The sequence below is a fragment of the Chanos chanos genome, chromosome 5 (genome assembly GCF_902362185.1).
Source record: "Chanos chanos chromosome 5, fChaCha1.1, whole genome shotgun sequence".
NCBI lineage: Eukaryota > Metazoa > Chordata > Actinopteri > Gonorynchiformes > Chanidae > Chanos > Chanos chanos.
In genome coordinates, this window is record NC_044499.1 from 38218315 (window position 1) to 38241532 (window position 23218).

Genomic DNA, 23218 nt, shown 5'->3' on the forward strand with positions numbered 1-23218 from the left:
AATACTCCACAATGACAAAGCAAAAACAGGTTTTTGGAGTGTTTTCATTTATTAAAAATAAAAGACTGAAATATCCTGTTTACATAAGTATTCAGACCCTTTGTTACAGCTTCCATGTGGCCACTCTACCATAAATGCCTGATTGGTGGAGTGATGCACTGATAGCTGTCCTTCTGTAAGGTTCTCCCATCTCCACAAAGGAACTCTGGAACTCATTTGTAGTGACCATTGGGTTCTTGGTTACCTGTCTGACCAAGGCGATTCGTCTACGATTACTTGGTTCGTCTGGGCGGCCAGATATATGTAAACTGTTGGTGGTTCCAGATCTCTTCCAGTTGAGAATGATGGAGGCTACTGTGCTCTTGGGCACTTTCAATGCTGCAGAAATTTTCTTGTATTCTTCCACAGAAGTGTGTCTTCACACAATCCTGTCTCACAGGTCTACAGACAATTCTCTCGACCTCATAGCTTGGTTTTCACACTGACATACACCTTATATAGACAGGTGTGTGCCTTTCCTAATTATGTCCAATGAGTTCAGATAGGCACAGGTGTTCTCCAATCAAGTTGTAGAAGCATCTCAAGGACCATTGATAGAAGTAGGATGCAGCAGAGCTCAATTCTTAGTGTCATAACAAAGGGTCTGAATACCTACGTAAACAGGATATTTCAGTCTTTTATTTTAATAAATTAACAAAACACTCCAAAAACCTGTTTTTGCTTTGTCATTGTGGAGTATTGTGTGTAGATTGATGACAAAAAAAGGAACTGAATCCATTTTAAGATGAGTCTGAAACATAACAAAATGTGGAAAACTTGAAAGGATCTAAAAACTTTCCATATGCACTGTATTTATAAAAGCACATGCATGTGACATGCATACCAACATGCACCGTACAGTCTAACCAAATGCATGCACACAAACAGTTATAGTGAACTTATACTCTGAAACAGCTCCTTCTAAAAGCAGCAGAGGCTTTGTCTTGATTTAATAAGTGAACTAAGTGAACATTTTAGACCCTCACAGAGATTGCCTGGCTATTTTTATCAGAGAGATAGAAAAGGACAAATTTTTTTTTTTTTTTTTTTTACAATGGTAAAGGGGAACCCATGTTTTCCGCTTTTGTCTGCAGATCAAAGATGGGGGCGTCTTCCTCTTTTTTCTCTTCCACTTCCTTAATGAGGGAGAGCAGGTGTGTGTAACTGAGGGTGACTGGATTTGGTTACCAGCAGGGTCCTAAATTGAGGGGAGAAAGAGGGCGGGTGCGGGGGGGTGTGCCGGTATGACTTATGCATCAAATGTGACATTTGCAGCTAAATGTAAAAGGTAACAGACACAGGCAGGCGATCGCTTTGTGCATCTGGTGACCACACATATAGATACTGGATGATTCATGCTCTTCACGTTAAACATGAATCAAGAAAGAATTCACATTTTCGTAGAGGTTTTCCCCAACTCAGATCTTTTGATTCCCCTCACGCTTAACTGTATGTAATCTCATTTTCTTCTAAAAAAAAAAAAAAAAAAAAAAAGAGCAATTTTTCGTAAATCATTTATAATCTTCAAAGTAAAAATGATTCAGAGCGACTTTTAGCCAGCGGAGGAAAATCACAGCGGGAGCTGGACTGAGTTGTCAAGACTGTCGTCTGAAATCACTTGGAATGTCCACTCTGACTGGATTTAACTAAAGAATGCACCCGTCTCTGCCCTATATGTAGTCAGGACCTGCTTCATTTAAAATGATAATTCCCCTTCAGTTTACTGCTAAGACAAGAAATGAAGCCCTGAACATCGATGGTACTTTTTCTGTGTTCATCAGTAAAAGATTTACGCTAAACTCTCTGCTGCTATTAATTCATTTCCAGTTTTATTTGTAAATCACACTTGTTCAGTTTCAGTTCCTAATGAATTAAAATAAAACTCACAGCTAAGCACTTGAGAACCTACTACAAATTTTAAAGAAGAGTTTGATTTAAATTTTCATGGGTTTTTATTGAAGCACATAAAATTTCACAAATATAGTGAATGTAAAACATGTACAGTGTCTGAAAAAATATTTAAAAAACATCAGAGTTCTGTGTTGGTAATATTAGGTAAATGTGTGCCAGTACTGTACAAAGAAAAACAAAAACAAACAAAAGAGAAAAAAAAGAAAATAGAATTATTTCTCATAACTGAAACCCTGATTTACAAGCTGACTTTTTTTTTCTAATTTTGAGACATAAACATTTAATGGAGGCCAAATGACAATAACATTCTAGCCTAGTTTGCATGGCAATTACTCAATAAAACTTCATTCCACAGGAACAGAAATCCAACCTGAGCTATCTCAGACATATAAAACAGACAAACAAACAAATAAACAAAAAAACAAACAAACAATGTGATTTAACAAAACTGAACATCTGTCCAAAATCACACTCAGCACACTTGCATCAAATCAGAAAACACAGATTATTACAAGCCATTTCTCTGAGAAATGAACCAGTTTAACACATCCACATTTGTACAGTGCAGATCTCCACTAAACATCTGCAGTTCTAAACGACATACTGCACTACATATGCCTCCATTTATGACCAGTGCATTGAACTTCAGAATTCTCAGGTGTATACCAACACTTACGCACTTTAGGTCATATCAATCATAACATTCTTCCAGAGTTTTACCTCTACATATAAACAATATCTAAATGTTAATATAACAGCATTTTAGATTAGGGTTATTTGCCAAAAAAAAAAGAGACTAAATAACTCAACTTGTAACCTAAGCAACAAAGGTCTGTACCAGCAAACCCTTCTACAGTTATCAACCACTCAACCAACATTGTACCACTGCAACCCTATTGCACATCCAGGGTCAAACTTCTTATAGTACCCCATATACACACATTTAAAAAACTATTTTAATTGTCCCCTATAGTTGGTCTCATAAAGAACATCTAAGCTAAAAACCACATCCCATTCTCTTAGATACTATTACCTTCACTCTGTTGTACCGTTATAACAGGACAGTGTTTGTCCACAATCTCGTGAACTGTCCCATCCTGCTTATGTCACACCGTCTGATCAGTCCACCCTTCATTCAGTCCCTTTATCATAACCTAACCACGTGAACTGTACTTTATTTATGATATATATTAGACAGCTAAGCTGTGACATACAAGCATCTTCACATGCGCGTAAGGTGTTGCCACGCAGACAGTCCGACCGTTGTGAGCCTGGCGCGTTTTACGGTCCACCTCGAGAACAACGGAACTCATCCTCCAGCCCTCTTCCTGAGGCTGGCTTAGCCGTACTCTGTGGTTGGTGGGCCCCGGACAAAGTTATAGTAGCCTGCCAAGGCCCCTAGGTCGACATAGAGAGAACCCTTTCTCTTCCCAGAGTCCTCAGTATATAGAGTTGAGTCTGTAGAGAGAGAGAGAGAGAGAGAGAAATCGTTACAGAAAAAAATAAGGATGGCTATAAGACATATTATAAATATGAGCATATGAGAGCATGTCTTTGTACACGCTTGTGTTCGCATGTTGTTTGTATTTTATAATTCATGCCATTTTCTAATTGACCTTTGATTGTGGGTAGAGTAGAGTAGAGTATTACGTGTGACTGCTCATATGTATGCTGGTGAGTGAAGCTGTGTCTTACCTGTCGTACTGTCTGTTACTTGACTTTGCTGGCGCAGTAACGGGTGTGTACCCTCTCCCAGGGCTGAGTCTAGACTCCAGCAGCGGGGCTGATCCTCACGGTGGGGGTGCAACGCCTCCTCGTTTAAGAGTTCGGTTGCGGTGCTCCTCCGTGAGGGCACTCTCTCCAGCGCTCGCTCCAGTAGGCCCCTCATGGCTGGGCTGCAGTCCTCTGAGATATCCTCCAGAGGAGGTGCCTGCTTATGGATCTGAAAGGCAAAAGGGAGAAAAAAACATTAAGCATTTATCAGATAACTTACACGCATAGAACCAGTAAAGATGACAGTAAACCAGTTCGGGTATGTTCAAACTTGTCATATATAATACATTATCCTATTATAAAACTCCCCAGACCTCTCAGAAAACAGTACCTCTTCTTCCTTGATTACACTTGTACACATTTTGGTGCTGATAAAACAATTCTTTTTACTGTGCTATGGTTTCTTGTGATAACAACCAGCATTCGGAGAAAACTCAGCTGCGTTTCAGTAAAGCAACGTGACGTGATAGAGAAAATATCTGATCTGATTGCCACTCTGTGTCGAAGTCTAAGGGCAGGGCTAATTCTGGGCAGAGATCTTATCCACGTTTTTTCGCGAGGCTCACTGTCACGTGTAGCACTCTGCCATGCGTTTGACTGAAGGTTTGTTTCCCATGCCCGTACACATTTTAGGTGTCTTGCTGCTTTGATTCAGCTAATCAAGGACTTTTTAATTAGTTAATGACTTGGATGTGTAACGAAGCATTAAAAAAAACCTGAGGAATGAAAATGAAGAAGGAAGAACATTTATGGGCATTCCGACCAATCAAACAGCCCAAAAAACAATTCCTTATCTCGTGGTTTATTCAAGGGGGAAATAAGTATGTCACATGACTCTCAAACGCATCACACACATACGCAATAAAGTAATCTAAAAACAGAAGCTCGAGCCACATTAACTCGACAAGCACGTCGTGGAAAACGGATTTAAAAATAAAACGGGGTATTAACAACTGACTTCCACTTAAGATCATGGAAAAGAGAACCTCACATAAATGTTCACAAGACCCCATACCTCTCTGACCCTCTGATACGAATCTTGGAGGGGGGGGGGGATAAAAACTGCTGTGTTCTGTGGAAACATTTCACCAGAAATAAACAGCTGTACATTAGAGGAAAGAGGAGGACTTAGACTGTCAAAACAACGCCTGGCGTTGCTCATGTAGGTACTGTGGCTTTACTGTGTAGGAGGACTCGCACACTGACAACATTTGACCACAAACAGGTGTTTCCCCGTGCAAAGCAGCCAGAACAACAACACTCTCGAACATATAGGGAAGAAGCATGTGCACGTCGAATAGAGAGTCTGAAACACATCACACTATACAAAGCAAGCCGGTACACTGAACACATAAAGTTGTGGAGGATATGAATATACAGGTACTCACTATGTAAAGGTATGAAGGATAGGCAGTGCGGGGGTACCTCCTGACCCAGGGTGGGCTACCCGTCTGCATATGAATGATGGTAGTTCCCAGGCTGTAGATGTCTGTCTTTGTGTTATGACCACGACAGAGAACCAGCTCTGGACTCATGTACATCTAAACCAAAAAAAAAAACGAGAATAACAAAAATATTCTGTTAATGAGAGGATTTGCACAGCACACAGGCAGAATAATATCACCACAGTAGACAGATGTACACATGCACTAGGATAAAGACATAAATGATTATTGTAAGATCAACAGTCTGTGAAGAAGGACAAAGGAAAGCAATACTGTCTTTATAACTGGTTCTATATATAACCTAGTTGTTCAAACAAAGAACAATACAGTGTTGTCTTACAAACTGAATGCCTACTATGCGTTGGTGCTGCTTAAGGAAAAAGAGAGAGAAATACAGTCATGTATTCCTGGCAGTGTTAATGAATGACAAGAACTATTACACAAGTAATGGACGGATACCAATATTTAAAGTTCAGGACATTGGAGATAATCATTTACAAGCTGACTGTCAGCTGGAGACAGGCTGTTGACTCATTTCTTGTAAATTACACTAGTCCACAATAACATTAAAACCATGTTGGAATCACAGAAGCGGGAGGGAAATAAACTAAACTCTTGGGAACATCTGGCCTGACTGTGTGAACTGTAAAAAGTGTTACTGTATTAGGGGGAGTTTTGCGCCCTCTTGTCAACAAGCCAGAGGGCGTCTCACAATCTGGAATTTCCAGCCTTGGCCATTTGTTGATAATACTGTCAGTCTGCGGTGTGTGTGTGTGTGTGTGTGTGTGTGTGTGTTGTGTTGTGTTGTGTTGTGTGTGTGTGTATGTGTGTGTGTGTGTGTGTGTGTGTGTGCGCTGGGAGTTTCCCATCTTGGATGTATTTTACAGTACAGGTCACAAGCTATTAGGGTGTGATAAGGGAATAAGGGGTGGATCTGGGAGTCGAGCGTAGATTTCACATAATGTACTATTTTGCAAGTGTGTGTGCGTGTGCGCGCGTGTGTGTGTGTATGTACGTGTGCATGTATATATATGTCTATTAAGTATGTAATTGGAAATAAACGATGCTTTACAATGTTTATATGACCACTTAGTAATAAATTCTGATATCACAAGATCAATCTGTCTGGTATGAAATCTAATTAGATTTATGTTACACAGCAGGAACCACTTATCCTGAACAAGATTCTTTTACAAACTCTCATGACGACTAAAGAGGGTTTCAGGCGATGAGTCTGCACAAAATATGTTTACAGAGCGACTTCTGACATCCCCGGAGAAGATTCAGGCTCTAACACGCCCCTGCCAGCGCTTACTCATCTCCCTGAAGCAGTTCATTACCTCATAGTCAGAATCCGAGATGTAGATATATGTGCGTTCAAACATTCAGAAGAAACAGAGGGAAGAAAAGATAGATGGGAAGAAAAATACAGACAATGTACTTCTGAAAAACACGCTCAGGTAAGAAACATAGAGGGAGAGAGAGAGAGCAAGAGAGAGAAGGAGGGATTGAATTTATGGTGTTGGTTGGGGTGTGTGTGTGTTCATGTGTGTGTGTGTGTGTGGGTGTGTGTGTGTGTGTGTGTGTGTGTGTGTGTGTGTGGAGGGGGCGAGTGAATAAAAAAACAGTGAGAAACAAGGGTTGAGTACATTCTTCCCTTGTATTGTTGGGTCTGTGGCTTTGGCTTGCATGCACTTTTGCGTACCTGATGCTTTCTCACAGCAGTATTGGACAGAGCAGGAAAAAACACGTACACAATCACAGCCACATTATAATTCACACGAAGTACAGCTGATTCCAGCTAAGATACCAGGCACACCACATCCTACTGCTCTGGGCAGGCCGACTCCGCCGTGACGCTGTCTGTGTCAATTATACTAACGACGGAAAGGCTTTCTGACTCAGTTTAGAATTTCTAATTTCACTCCATTCCATTCTACAACCACAAAAAAAATCTGGTGCAGCTCTCTTATAGCCAGTGCTGTCAAATGAGGCCCACGGTGGAGGAAAGACTAAGGGAACATTTAAATCTTCTATGAGATTAGAGGAAGGATAGTATTATTCACTCACCTCAGTGCCTCTCAGATCCCTGGGAATGTACACATCCCCTGTCATCTGCACTGTCAGGCCAAAGTCCACCAGCACTGCCTTAGCAGACATCAGCACTATGTTGCTGGCTAAAAGAGGAATTGGAAAGAGGAAGAGAAAGAGAGTTTAGATTCAATCATCCTTGACTTTAATCATCCCAAAAATGGTATTGGATTTGCTGTAAATGCTTCAATATGAGGAACACTTTTTGGGGACGCATCTATATTTAAAAATTAATTTACAATCATCATTTTCAAAGTACCACATCTGAGTCTGAAAGATCCTCAAACACCATCTACAAGAAGTCCGCCTTTTTTTCCCCTCTTTCCTTCTTCTTTTTTTTTTTTTTAACAAAAGTTTTTAGAACAAAAATGACATCAGGATAAGGATATTTTGAGAGCCAAAAGTCCCTCATCTCCTCTCCACATATTTTACTCTAGTCTAATAGCATGTTTGGTCTCAAGCAAGACGCCAAGAACCAAATGTCAAAAGGCCAAAAGACTCAACCACAAAGCAAGGCATTGTTGCAAGTCACTAATTTCAGAGCACTCTCTCTCTCTGTCTCTCTCTCTCTCTCTCTCTACCTCTACCTCTCTCTCTGTCTGTCAACTGGAAATTCCGGAGCCTTGTCAACAACCTTTGATTGGCTTACGATTCCAAAGAATGCTACCGGCCACAGCCTTACCACATTCCTATGACGACATCAGACTCCTGATACTTTTATGGGCCAAACGAAGAATAAACAAGTCCAGACATCCTGTGATGAAGCGCCTATTAATCAGCGGTTTCTGCAGGTTCCTCGAAGTGACCCCGATCTGACTTTCTTACAAGAAGCCACTCAAGCTGTGATTTGCTTGGAAGCTTATCGCTCCATTAAAAGACGCACAGCCAGCAGTTCTGATGTGCTCGACCCTGTGTGACAGTTTTGACTTTCTGTGGTTTTATTGTAGTAGTAGTAGTAGTAGTAGTGTAGTAGTAGTAGTAATAGTAGTAGCAGTTGTAATGCTGACTGATTTTCATTTTTACTGTGATGCCACCTTGCCCACGCTTGGAGATAAACTGAAAATGTAGCCTAAATTCTTGTATTGAGCAGACAGGATGCATGCACACAAAAGCATACGAGTGCAAGAGCATACACACACACACACATATATGCACATGCACGTACACAGCCATGCACGTGCATACAAGTTATATTTCAATTCCAATCAGTCTACTCAAACATAATATTAATTATCCACATGACTGTTAATCATTATATAATATCTAAAATGGAGGAGTGATATAAAGTTTCACTTACGTTTGATGTCATGATGTATGATTTTGTGGGAATGTAAGTACTCCAAACCACGGAGCACTTGCTGAGTGACCCAAATAATCTCAAACTCTCTCATTGGTCCACAGCTCTCCAGCTTCTCCAGTACCGAGCCCCCCTCACCCGCCTCCATGAACAGGTGTAGGTTCTGCTCCCATAACAAAACACCATAGAGCTCTGCTATGTTCTCATGACAGAACCGAGCCTGGAACTCCACGTCGGCCGCCCTGAAGTTCTGCAAGGGGATCTAGAGAGAGAATATTTGTTTAGATTTTGCAATTAAATAGCCTTCAGAGATTTCATGAGGTATCTGTGTATAAAATGTAAATGTCACTCAGATGAAAATCAGAGTCACTTAATCCCTCAGTATTATCAAGTTACATAGCTAGTCTGAAAGTACCAATGACTGTGTACCAACAGCTTCACTTAGATGCAAAGACTCTCTCTGGTGTTTTCGTGGAGGGTTTCAGACGCAGCTGCAAAACACAGTCATCAGCCAGAAAATACACCTGGCTCTTATTCTGGACTTAAGCTATCAATGCATCTACATATTGATGCCGTTACAGGATCTTGTATTTCTTATTACAACATCTTTCAATGGTAAAACCTCTGAAACACCAACACAACATTTATATTATTTTCAGATGACAATTTGTGTGTGTGTGTGTGTGTGTGTGTGTGTGTGTCTGTAGATTTTGTTGATCCATTTCTTTGGACATTTCCTTGTCAATGTACTGCCCTGAATTTGGCTGTTAGTGAGGGGGAGTTTCTCTCAGGTTTCCTGTGAATTTAGGCCAATGCTCTCAGTTTCTATCAGTGTGCACTGTGCACAGCATGGGCCCTTCTGAAATGTGTTTTGGAGAAATCTAGTTCTTTCCTGGCAGGCTTTGTTCCTCTTTTGAAAACATTCTTCTATTGCCACATTGGCTGTTGCACAGCAGGTCTTGCGTGATGTTTTTAGCCTATTTCTGTTCTCAAAGTCAGCATGGGTTTCTCATGGCTGTGTTTCATACCATGTGAATCCATGTGAGATGTGTGTGATTATACGTGAAGTAACTATTCACGAGGTTGTACAAGCAAAAGGCCCAGCTGATCACACCATATTTTGCCTTCTTTTATCCGTTCATTTTCTTTATGAGCTTCAATACAAGTTGAAATCACACTGCAATGCACTGCTCGACTGTATAGTAATTATACAATACACGGTGCTTTACTTTTAAATATTCAACTTTTCAAATGTTTCTCTTTGTATATGCTGAGTTTTTTTTTTTATCATGTCTGTATGTATCACTGTGGTATACAGTGTCATGGGGGTGACTTCCTGCAAACTTACATCAAACCTATTAATAACACTATCTATGCTATACTTGATTATCTATTCCAGTGGTTCTCAACTCCAGTCATGGAGGCTAAATGTCGTGCACATCTTTGTTCTAACTCTCCTGACACACCTGATTCCACTGATCATTTAATCATCAAGCCCTTGATTAGGTCAACTGACTGTGACGATGAAGAGTTAAAACAAAGACGTGTAGGACAGTGGGCCCTCAGGAATGGTGTTGAGAACCACTGATGTATTCAACAGCTATACTTTGAATTCTCATACATAAGATACATAAGACTTCTAGAATTTGAACCTCCACAAAATGAAGCTCAAATACTTCTAAAACGATTCATCAGAGTCCAAATATGTTTTTTTCCCATTCTATAATAATGTTTAACTGTCATTTTATTCTGATATGTGTAGCAATGTAAGATATTATGCAATAAAATTCTTCCAAAAAAACAAACAAACAGGAAAAGACAGTCATGTGCCTGACGGGAAATAAAATCACTGAAGTGAAAGAGGGAGGGGAAAAAAAACCCCCTAAAGCCTGGCCAACAGTGGAGTACAGCAATTTATTAAACAAACGTTCTGTGCTTCCAAGAACTCACCAGTTTGCATGCCATTCTTTTGCGAGTTTCAGTATCCTGGGCCAGGTGGACTTTTCCAAAGGAGCCCTTTGGAACGTGCCCGGGGCCGGGGTTCCTATAGGTCAGTTTCCATGGAAACAAGAGCACATCTGAGTTGATCCTGTACCGCCCCTCTTTAATGACCATGTTTGTCTGCAGGATTACAACAGAAACGTAAACTCAATCCTTATGATAAAGCACAAAGAAAGGAAATATGAATTTCAATACATACAGTCCTACAGTAACAGTGACTTGGAAGCATACGTGCTTAGAAACATGCTCGCGTGCACACACACACACACACAGAAAGAGAGAGAGAGAGTAGTATAAGCAGAGAGTGGAGAATTGAATAATAAGACTCGAAAGATTACAATAATAATCTCAAAATAAGGGAGGCCAACACTTATTTGAATTTGACAGGTGCGCTTACTTTGTTCAACAAAACACCAATCTCTTCATCCAGATCCGAGAGAGAGTTAGCAGGTGCATTAGAAACCAGATTCACGAAAGAAAGTAGGTCAGTCACAGACCCGTATCTGACTTTTCCATGACCCTTTGTATGGGTCAGCGAAGCATGTGATTTCTGAATGTCTGTCACCTCCTCATTCTCATCCATGTCCTCCTGGGAAAGACTGTCCTCAAACGATGTCTCTGACTCTTCCTCCTCCTCTCCCTCGGAACAGAACTTGTCCACTGCTTGGATTATGTCCTCAATGTTCATGTGAGCAAGCAGAAGTTCTATTCCAATGTTCTCATTCTTGTACTCCATTTTCGGGATTTTATTACAAATTCTAGAACGCAACATTTGAATAATGTGAACATTCTACCAACAGAAATAGGAAAGTCTGCATGCTAATCGAGTCGATTAAATGATTAAATCAACACTGATGTATCCATACACGCTGTCCAGCAGCCAGACACAGAGCAAGATTAGATGTTTGAATGAAAGACACACAGCTGTACAGCTCTTTTTCGTTGAAGAGGTGTGCCTGCCAAAATACCGCACTCTGTTCGCTCTATGTTTCTCATTCAAATGAGGAACTTTTCTAAGGGGGTGGAGAGGGAAGCCCCTGGAAGATAACAAAGCCCTCATGTGTTCAAATAGCCTGTATGAAAATGTCACGTTTCCTAACATTGATGAGCAACTAACCTGTTAAAGATAAATCGTAAAACGGGTATGTTGGCATACCATAGTATATTTATTCAGTCTAAGATATTCATCCACACTACACTCATTTAACCTGCGATTTGAATGAATTTAACAACATTGTGTTACTTCGGCTATAAACATAAACTTAACTATCATAAATATCATGATCCTGCAGAGTAAACTAGGAAAGGTCAGAGGCGAAACAAATATTTACACAAATATTTTATAAACATTTACTCAGTTCATGCGTAGACACACTGAATAACATGTAATAACTGCAGTTTATAAAATTAAGCATGCTGTGTTTTTGGATTACGCACACCAAAATGTGTGAGTTTTCTGTTGTTTGTTTGTTTTTTTGTTTATGCTTTTGTTTGTTTGTTTGTTTTTTGTATTTTTAAAATCAATTCCGTATTATCAATTCTCCATAATAAGATTTAAGAAATGCCGATATTAGAAAAAAATAGAGAGAGAAATGATTGCCACGTACCTAGATCCGCTGCTCATTGTAATGGGCTAATGGACAGAACTCCAGTTCACGTTCAGCATCGGACACTCCATTGTCAAGACTGAAAGAAACTGTTGCGCTGCCTCTTCAATATACAGTTATAACGAGGAAGTAGTCCCTGACTCGTCTGCGTAGTAAATCAGCTGCCGTGCCAACACTCGGATCTGAATTATGTAGGCTACAGCAACTGTGGTTTCGTTTTTCTTTTCACTATCGCATTTTCTAATGAACAGGTCACGGTATTTTATGAGATCCCCCAGCGAAGCTATGTGAATCCTTAGATTCCTACATTTACCTTGTGATACATCATCTTCACCCCTATGGAAAATAAGCGCTCTGACGCGGGGCTATTTCTGTTCTCTTTTTTTTTTTTTTTTAATTGCGTCAAGAAATTCCGCAATGTCTCACACCACAGTTTCCATGTCGATTTAACAAAGAAGGGCAGTTTAGGGTTATGAACCTCATAAAGGTCCGCCGAACACTGAAAATTCTGAAGTGCCACATGGTGTAACATAATACTGAATATGTAAACAACACTTGACATATTTAGACTAAGATAAATGTAAATTTTTTTCATTTCCTCATGTCATTGTTAATATATTGCTTACAGGTTATCATCCATGCATTTTGTATTCCAATTGGACAGTAGAGGCAAAGGTGTATTGAGATAATCTACAAATTCTGACGCCGTTAAATTGAACAAGAATTAAGGACATGTTTTAATCTGCACTACAGGCAAACATCAAATTCTCAAAAAGCGAACAACACTATTTCAGACCCTACCCGGCCGCCTTATAGTAACAAAGTACGCACGCGTCCTTCGTAGCATAACAATGGCTGCCTCCTTAGTATCGTGCGGGTTACATATGAGGAGGTCCGGGAGACTTGTCAAATTGTTCCAGAATTTAGATTCACACGTCTCAAGGAGGTTAGGGACCACTACTTCAGCCGAAAAAGTAGATGTTGACAAGACACACCAGGCCGGTATGTTTATTCCAATTTAATGAATGCCCCCTAAAACCTGGTCGTCAGACTGCTGCTAAGCCTTTCTGTAGTACCAATCCTTGTATGAAATGTGCATGCGGCGGGTCGCTTTATGCGTATGGGCATTTTTAAAGTCTTTTCTTTGACAGAGAAGTTTGTCTACCGCTGTCGAATTTTCAGTCCCTCTATCTGTGAGACTTTTACGAATGTTCTCCTCTCAAGTGTATGACTGGACGCCGAATGTAGCTGCTTGGTGTGCTGTCTCGATAATAGAAGAAATTTTAGTGCTGGAATCCTATAGTTTGTGTTGTGATTTCAGATGTCAGGAACATCAGAAAGTCATATTTCGCCATTCAAGAAGAGGGGCAAGAACAAGCCGAGAGATCAGTTCTCATCAGCTGCCCCCCTAAATTCAGCGAGGAAAGGTTTTTAAAACACTTATCCAAACATGGAGACATCAGCAACTACTTCTTTTATTACAGCTATGTAAGTAATTACGGCCTTCATGTGTTTTCACATCTGTTTGTGAGAGTGAATCACTCATCCAGTTAGCTGCTGTGTTACTGAACACTGTTTTCTGTTAAAATAGGTCATTTCTGTCATATTGTGCTTCACATTCCGCTTGCATCACTAAAGGAAGACTAACACATTATTTTATAAATACTTCAGTTGTTCACAAGCGTTTTGAGAACACAACACCTCTTTGCAAAAGAGAGAATCTCATTATTGTCCAAACTGACCAAGCTGAGATATCCCATTCTTTTATCATGGGATATTTGTTTTACATTTTAGTGTTATGCTTCACCAAAAACTGAGCTTTCTTGAGCGTAAGAACACACTGAAAGTGTATTATGATCTTTGTGAAAGAAATACATGTTTAATATATGCATCAGGGAAGTTCACTTCTCTGCTTGAGAGAAAGGCCTGGTCTGATCCATTTTCAAAACATGTGTTTCAATACCACACCAAAGCTTGCACAATAACAAGGGAGAAAGCTGAAGAGTTTTATTTCCCATATCTGAAACTGCCTCCTCATTGGCCTCCAGATAAAGAAAAAAAAAAAAATAACAGCATCTCCAGACACATAAATCAGGGGAAGCCTAGAGTAGATTTGATCTGGAATCTTTTGGGGATTCTTTAATCAGAAAAAAAAAAAAACTCCAACCAAACATGTGTCTCTGGGGAAGTAAAGAGGGTTACAGATGCATTGAGCAACGAGTTTGGAAAGGTGCTCCCTGAGGTGCAGATGCTCTAGAAATGATGATCAGAGTTAAATGGAGTCAGTGTAGAGTGGGAGCCAAAAAGCACATATTCCCAAAGCTTTCCCAAGATTCTGGTCATTTAAAACAAGTGCCGTTTACCGCATGGTAAGGGCAGCCTCACAGAAGAGACAAGGAACACCAGTGACCCCACATCCAAAAAGCAGCGTGCAAAAGGAAATCTGATAGACTCAGTCTATCACAGTGAAGAGTGATGGCAAAGGAAGCACTTTTTTTTTTCTTTTTTTTTTCATTTACGCTGATGAATCTTACAGGAAGGTCCACTTACAGAAGGATCTTGTACCTCACAAACTTTCAGAGACTGGGAGTTTTTAAGGAATGACACTCAGCCCAGTTCAGACTGGTTTCTTTAAATTAGCAGAACATGGACCAAAAGAGTGTTTTCTAGGTGGTACTGCTGTTTATGTATGCACAGTTCAACAGAATGCAAAGCAGAAAGATATTTTGACTTGTGTCAGAAATTCCCCAACTCATGGATGGGTTTTTTAGTGCCAGCAAAGCCATTTTTTGAATTTTTTTGTGTTCACTTCTGAGTGTGACTTGACATTTTGGCAAATGTGAAAAGAGTGTGACTTTACCCAATCCCCGCTGAAATTTAGTCAGAGGCGGGCACTGTAATAAGATTGTCTAAGCTGCAGAATATGTAAAACAGGTGGAAAAACTTTGAGATGATGTGTTTTGAGAATTACGGTCAGAGCTCAAAATCTACTAAATTTGAATGCTTAAAAAAAAAAAAAATCCAATCATCTGTCATCCCTGGTTTAATATGTTTTGACCTGCCATGTTTCCATGTTGGTTGTATTGACTGAGAGGTATTCCTGGATTGTTACAGGGCATCTATGCTGTGGTTGAATTCTCCAATAGGGATAGCATTGCCTCCATGAAGGAGAGCTCTCGCATCCCCATTGTCCAACACGAAGCCGCTGTGCCTTTTAAATCCCGCCTCTTCTCCTTAAAATCCACTGGAGCACTGAACCAATCAGACAGCCCGAACACAGTCAAGTGCCAGCAGCATGCACCACTCCCCATTAACCAACTCACTCAGCGCCTTTCTAAAGAGGAAAGTGTAAGTTGCGTTTGTGAATACCATGTCTGCATGCACACAACTTCGTATAGTCATTTTTTTTGTGTATATAACTTATATAGAGAGAGACATCTTGTAGTACTGTTTGATTAATTAGTCTTACCATATGGACCCTGGATTGTCTTTTTTCCCCTTTTTATTAGTAGTATTCAGTTCTGTAGGTGATGTGAGCATCTGGGAAACAAATAACACAAAGCCTAATACTGTGACTAAAATCTGAGTTAGCTCTCTTACTTGTAAAGTAGCAGGTTGTCTTTGAGTGAGGCCATCGCTTTGCTGTCTTTCCGGGGTTTTCTCAGATGGATCGGCAGCTTCAGTCCCTGATGGAGGCGTATCAGCTGACGGAGGACAATGTGCGCCTGCGTTTCCTCGTCTGCTCGCTGCTTCGGGACATAGCTGCCGCATATTTCCCAGAATGCACCATCAGGCCGTTCGGCTCCAGCGTGAACGGCTTTGGTAAACTGGGCTGTGACCTTGACATGTTCTTAGACTTGGATGCCATCAGCGGTGGAAAGCCAAAAAAGGTGAGTGTCAAAGTTATATTATCAATAAGTTATAGAAAATAGTCTTTAGTGTGGTTTTAGAGATATGAAGACAGTTTGCCTCCCTAATTTCTGTGGGTAGACTATTCCAGAGGAAGGGAGAGCGGTAGGAAAAGGCTCCCTTAATGTTTATATGCTTGTTATTGTATGCTTCTGTCATTAAATGTGTTTTTTGCAAACTAAGTGCTTCAGATCTCGTTGACCTAGCTCTGAACGTGCGAGGAGCATTAGCTCGGAGGGCCGTGTTCTCACAAGAATGTTCTCCACACATTTCCTCTGTTATTGATGAGTTTGAGACTTAAACGTTCCACCTCTTTCAGTGTGTCTCTCTGCTAAATGTGCAGTCTTAGATTTCCTCTCAGTTAGTTATCTGAACGTACACCCGCGACGGTGGTATATTGCTGTGTTCTGCCTGTTTGAACATACGGCAGACGTCATTATGGGTGACTTATTTGAAGTGTGTCACTGCCATTGTTACACGTCTCACCTGACATGTTTGTTTGCATGTGTTTGTGTTTTTCGTCAGTTTGCCCTGAGGGTGGGAAATGCCGAATGACTGTAGAGTCTGTGTAGAGTGCAGACACGTACCTGTACAGTAAGGGTTGCTGACAGCCTCAGTGGAGACAGAGAAAGGAGAGCAAACACAGGATTTCATAATGAGGCTGTTCAGCTGCCATAGAGAAATGTCACTTAAAGAAGTAATGCACTACAGTGGAGACTTTTAGTACTCCCCTTACTGCCCCTGGAGATTTAACCTGAGTGGGCTGTCAGCTGGCCTAATGTCATTTATATTACCCAGAGTGGGGGATGGGTAGATATCTCATTTACACTGAGACAAGTAAACACACACAGCACTGTCTCATTGTTGATTAAGTTCCTCAAATATTTCATTTATCAAGATAAGGAAGTGGACCCTGAGGCTGTATCTCATTAATATGTGTGAATGTTCTCTCCGAATTGTCCTAATGAATGATGTTTACGTAACGGCTCTGATTTCTGGTCTGTTTCTCTGCTGTAGTCAGATTCGGGTCTATCTCTAGAGTACCAGGTGAAGCGGGGAGCGTCGGAGAGGTCTGTGACCCAGAGCATCCTCTCTGTCATCGGGGAATGTGTGGACCAGTTCGGCCCCGGGTGTGTGGGGGTCCAGAAGATCCTGAACGCACGCTGCCCCCTTGTCCGATTTTCACACCAGCCCTCGGGCTTTCAATGTGACCTTACTGCTAATAACAGGTACTACACACACACACACACACACACACACACACTCACATGTAAATGTGTCTGCTGTGTTGTTAAGATTCACTGGAAAAGGATTATGATTGTTTTGATAAACTGTGCTAATCCCCGTGCAGTTCAGTGGAACAGGTTTGTCTTTTCTGGCTTTGACGGAGGTCACAGAGAGAGAGAGAAAAACTGGGGGGAAAAAACTGACGGCACGTATGAGCCACACTGAAACTATGGTCAGGACAGTGAGACAGAGAGAGAGAGAGAGGTCCAGAGGATGGGTGGGATGTGCTAGTTGGTATTGTAATGGCTGTACTGTCAACAGAAAGAGAAAGTGGATTACAGTGTAGAGTGGGGAGGCAGGGGGCATGCACATGAGGTAGTTTCACTTCATCTTTTCTTCTTCCGTAGCTTGCTCTCTCTCTCTCTCTCTCTCTCTCTCTCTCTCTCTCTCTCTCTCTCTCTCTCTGTTTCTCTCACTCTGTTCTCTGAAGCATGGCTTAAAGTACCTTTTGCATCTGCTAACATGCAGAAACTAGAAACTCACCCTCCAGTTTCTATGGACACAGTATCCGTGGGCCTCATTTGTGGCGAAGGGGGATTTTTTTTTTTCGTAACTCGGACCAACGTGGTGATACGCTAGAGTTAGAAAGAGGGTCCATGAGAATGCTGTTTCTGTTGGTTATGTAAATATAATGGTTAATATCATGACTGTTTAACAAGATGGCAAATTCCTGTTATGAGCATGTCGTGTGCCGTGGTCTGGAAACGTGTGGAAATATTCCGCCAGAAACTAGCTACTGCCCCCTTTTGGTGGTCCCCATTCATATTTATTACTGAAGTCTAATGTGTTACCTCATTAAGCTCCCAATGTAATACCAAACATTCAGAGGACATTTTATAACCTCTGTGTCAGTGTTTTGTCAGCTCTCTGATTGGACTGTCGTGAAGTTTGCATTTATGTACCTCATGTGTGAACTTGCACTGAAGGATGATAAGGTCATGAATAGGGTCCAAATAAATTTTCAAATGAAATGTTGAACGATATAGTGATAAAGCAAAGCTCATAGAAAAGAGCATTTCACACAAACGTTCAGGAGTTTCATACAACATACAGCATTTCACACAGAGGTTCAGGAGTTTCATACAACATACAGCATTTCACACAAAGGTCCAGGAGTTTCATACAACATATAGCATTTCATACAAAAGTCCAGGAGTTTCATACAACATACAGCATTTCACACAGAGGTTCAAGAGTTTCATACGACATACAGCATTTCATACAAAGGTTCGGGAGTTTCATATAACATACAGCATGTCGTACTAAGGTTCAGGAGTTTCATATGACGTACAGCATTTCATACAAAGGTTCAGGGGTTTCATGCGACATACAGCGTTTCGTACAGAGGTTCAGGAGTTTATTTCACACGAGGATGTTTCTGTGGTGAGAAACAAAACCTGAAGGGTCCAAAGCGTTTATCTGTTGTTGACATACCATTCACCCTAGATCAGACCCCATTTCTCTTTGGAATTCCCCTCATGTATCGGTTCATTTTTTTTCTTCATGACCACAGGGTGGCGATGAAGAGCTCTGAGCTCCTGTATCTGTACGGGCAACTTGACGAGCGCGTGCGCTGTCTGGTGTTCACCGTGCGCTGCTGGGCTCGTGTTCACGGCATCACCAGCAGTATACCCGGGGCCTGGATCTCCAACTTCTCCCTCACTGTCATGGTACTGTTCTTCCTCCAGAGGAGGAGTCCGGCTATTCTGCCCACGCTAGACCAGCTGAAAGATCTAGCAGGTACATGCAAACACGCATTTAGTCATTCTGCTCTTATATACTCAGCTAAGACAGATTAAAGGTATACACAACTGAACTACGAGGGTTTTATGTTGTAGTTTAACACTAAACTGTTTTAATCCGGTGTGACAAGTTGACGGGTGTGCGCAGGCGATGACGTTATTTGTACAAAAATATGTATTGCCCAAAGCTCAACTGCTCCATCTCAGTTTGGCATCTGTCTCTCTCGTTCTTGTTCTATCCCATTCTGTCTTTCTCTCTCTCTCCCTCCCTCCCTGCCTCCCTCCCTCCCTCCCTCCCTCCCTCTCTCTTTCCATCTTACTTTGGCTCAGAGATCAAAGCTTTGTTGAACAGTACTCCCTCATGTACTGAGACTGTCCAGTATGGCAGCACAACAATACAGAGGCTATCTCATCCTGGCATTGATTACGCTCTCTATCTCTCTCTTCTCTGTCTCACACACACACATTCACGCATGCACACACACGTGTGTACACGCGTGCACACACACACACACACACACACACACAAATACACACACTCTCATCAGTACCCTCTAGATATTGCCTCTAGTCAGACAGAGTCAAGGACAGTGATATAGAGACAGCCTGTCTGTGCAAGGCCACGCAAACACCTACAACACACAAACGCGCGCACACACACACACACACACACACACATACACATATCTATCTGCAGTGCTTTTATGGACCTGGAGGAGTATGACAAATGTGATTGTGTGAGTCTGTCCTCTCCCTTTAGCTGCGTCGGATAAATGTGTTATTGAAGGGAACGACTGCACAATTGTGAGTGACCTCAGCAAGATTAAACTGCAGAACAACACAGAGTCACTAGGTGGGTCTAGTCTAGAGATGACTAAGGCGCTTAAATAAACATGCTTAGATTTAGTTACAGTGCCTTTTTTTTAAATTGAAAAATGCCTTTGCGAGAGACTGAAAAAAAATTACTAATCATTGAAAATGGCATTTAGTCTTTTTGTAACTGTAACGTTCAGACTGTGAGGTTGTTTTTTTTCCCCTCTGATCTACACAGAAAAACTGCTGCAGGAATTCTTTGAGTTCTATGGCACCTTTGCCTTCAACAAAATGTCCCTCAACATCCGTAAGGTAAGACAAATGGAATAACAGCTTAAGCAGTAATAGAAAGCACAGAGACAGCCCTACACTCATGCACCCATGCACGCAAGCACACCTACACACATACACACACCAAAGAGAGTCTCAAACCTGAAGAAATTAGCATAAATATTCAGGCCATTGCTTTTAAAGCCAAACTGCTTTTTTTATAACTGGCCACAAGAGGGCACTGCAGTGCTAATGTTGAAGAGACATGGTGCCTTAGTACTGTACATGTATTGTTAACACAGAATGTGAACCTCTACTGAAAAGCAGCTTGAACTTCATTAAATTCATCCCAAGACAAACACGCTGTCTCTCTTAAATGGAGCTAATTTCCTGGGAGAAAGATTTTGGATGAAACAGATGAAAAAAAGATGAAAACATTAACATGGACAAATATAGAGGTCCTACTGCTCTTGTCTTTCAGGGAAGAAAAAATGTCCTACTGCAGTTGTCAGGTTCTCCACATTTAATTAGCTTTTTTATACACCCAGTGAGTCACTTTGCCACACATACAGGCTGCAGTTGTTAATTTGAGGGAAACATTTCAGTTTAAATCACATATGTAATTTTGTGAGTTTAATGAGGTCTGCGTGTTTTTGAACGTTTGGTTTGATAGATGAACCGGACATCATGATCCTGGCGGATAATCCAGTCAAAGTCATCAGAAAGCCATTTCACACTTTCTCAAATTCGTTGTCAGTTGATATTAGCAGAGTCAAAGATGTTTCTAGATCGATTTTTTTTTTTTTTTTTTTTGCTCAATCATTCCATATTCCCACTGTAGCAGTAATGAGACAATGAAAGACTGCAGGGAGTAAAAGTTTGGTCCTGGCCTTGAGTTGTCATCCTTCTGGAGAATACATCACCTCTCCTCCACTGCTCTGCTCTCTTATCGTCATTCCGTCCCTCATCTGTCCTTGCTTAGGCCACTCGACGATCCCTCATCAGTCATCTGGCTGTGATGTTGTAAACTCCGTCTCAACACGACCACTTCGTTTGATTTCGGCTGGGGACTGGTCGCAGTTATTCTCGGAAATCGCTTTCAGACCTAGTCGCAAAATGACATTGGAAACTGATTCAGACGTATTGAGAAATTCAGAATAAAACCACAAGATGAACTCAAAACTCAAAACACTCATTTCATTCCACACCCGCAGAATGAACCACTGTTTGTTGGATGAGTAGTAAATGAAAAACATGATGAAATTATTCATGCGAAACTGCTACCCTGACCACTCTCTTGCACTCATTCAGTTTACATCAGCCTTGTGGTCATTACGCATATTTGGTTTGATAAAGACACGTGTTTTATTTGTAAATATATTCAACCTCTTGTTTTCCTTCACCACATTAGGGCAAAGAGCAGAACAAACCCGAGTCGGCCGCCCTGTACATCCAGAACCCTTTTGAAACTTCCTTGAACGTTAGCAAGAACGTTAACGCAACACAGCTGGAACGCTTCGTGGCTTTGTGCCGCGAGAGCGCCTGGATGCTCCAGCAAGGGGAGGTCCTTAAACGAGGCTCCGCCCAGTCGTCTGGCTCCGTCCCGCCCTGGGGACTGGCGGCGCTTCTCCTCCCCTCGGTTGCCGAGGGAGCGGGGGTGAAAGGTCGCAGGAAGCGGAAGAGAGAGCCAGCAAGCGAGAGAATAAAGAGTCTACTGGACTCCCTCAAGTCCAATGGGGGAGGAAAGAAGAACCAACGCAGCTAGGAGGAGATCAGCTCTCTCTCTCAGTTGTCTCTAAAAGAGATTTCTGGAAAAAAAAAAAGTCCACTCAGGACACCTTGTCACAGAACTTTTGACTGGCCAGAGTGCTCACACCCATCAAGGTGTCACACATCAGTGTGATAGGTTCACAAGGCACAGGAATCAGGAGATAAAGGCCGGCAGTTGGTCATCACATCCCCCTAACCCGCCTGTGTTATTTATCGTTGACTGATTATGAATAAGATGTGCATTGATGGTTTGGATAGGATTGTCAGACTCCATGAGGAAAAATGCATCACTCAAAATGACAGCAAAGGTCAGATAATCAAGTCTTTTTTTTTCTTTTTCATGCTCTTTTTTTATGCCTTTTTTTTTTTTTTGAGGACCAGATTGGAGTCCACGGTTTCAGTGAAAAAAGCAAAGGCTTTCTGTTATCAGCCCAGGTATAGCTGGATAAGGATAAGTGTTTTGAATGGAAATGAGATGTTGAGGAGGACTTCCTGTTCTGTGTGACTGCTCCTCATGCTGGTTTGAAGCAGTCGTTTAGTTTTAACAGACCATCTGTCACGCCTTTAACCGTTCCAACAATATGTTTGCAAACAAGTTTTCCAACACTTTTAACTACAGATTCACCACAAGTGTTTGGTAACATAGCTGACAGTCTGAAGAGACACAGAATACTGAACATTCTAAGCACCAACGACATCTACAGCTGAGCTGTTTCAGAATTAATTTGGTGTGTAAACAAAACTAACCGTCTGGTTGAAATCATACAACCATGACAATACACAAACATGTTTACCGCGCTGAAGCTGTCTAAACAACTGAGTACATGCAAAGCACTCAATGAAACTGTGTCAGGCCTTTTGTGTTGTGATGCTCTTTTATATTACAAGATCACTCTAACTACTTGACACAGTTTAAGTGCTGCTGTCAAGAGAAGGAACTGTCCACGTTTCATAAAATGTGGGTTTCATCTAAATGTACATAAAAGTTATAAATTATGGGAACACCTTACTTTTAAACTATGTACATAAACTGTTATGTTTTTTATTAAATAAATATGTATTTCAGAATATCAGCAGTACTGCTTGTTTTTTTTTTTTTCTTTTTTTTCTTTTTTTTTTTACCATACTTCAAACGTGTCCCAGTATGGAGTGGAGAAAATGTGAGGTGTGTGTCCAGAAAGTTCCATGCTGATTAAGCCAACCCATGCAGCCATGTTTAGAGCATTAGTGGAGCAACAGTATGGAATGAATAAGCATATGGGG

At 41.2% G+C, this 23218-nt stretch overlaps 2 protein-coding genes across 2 annotated transcripts; one reads left to right on the plus strand and one right to left on the minus strand.

The window, feature by feature from the left end:
* Window positions 1-2067: 2067 nt before the first annotated feature.
* On the minus strand, window positions 2068-12254 carry map3k8 (mitogen-activated protein kinase kinase kinase 8). The gene is made up of 8 exons (XM_030775528.1): window positions 12165-12254; window positions 10955-11315; window positions 10507-10677; window positions 8557-8818; window positions 7239-7345; window positions 5112-5264; window positions 3646-3892; window positions 2068-3408 (listed from the first exon to the last, which is right to left on the minus strand). The coding sequence occupies exons 1-8, from the start codon at window positions 12179-12181 to the stop codon at window positions 3290-3292; spliced, it is 1437 nt and encodes a 478-aa protein (XP_030631388.1). The 5' UTR covers window positions 12182-12254; the 3' UTR covers window positions 2068-3289.
* Window positions 12255-13015: 761 nt separating this feature from the next.
* Window positions 13016-21952, plus strand: mtpap (mitochondrial poly(A) polymerase). The gene is made up of 9 exons (XM_030774982.1): window positions 13016-13166; window positions 13468-13652; window positions 15279-15512; window positions 15830-16054; window positions 17091-17302; window positions 18874-19100; window positions 19863-19955; window positions 20154-20227; window positions 21597-21952. Exons 1-9 carry the CDS (start codon window positions 13016-13018, stop codon window positions 21948-21950), a joined length of 1755 nt encoding a protein of 584 aa, XP_030630842.1. The 3' UTR covers window positions 21951-21952.
* Window positions 21953-23218: the final 1266 nt, after the last annotated feature.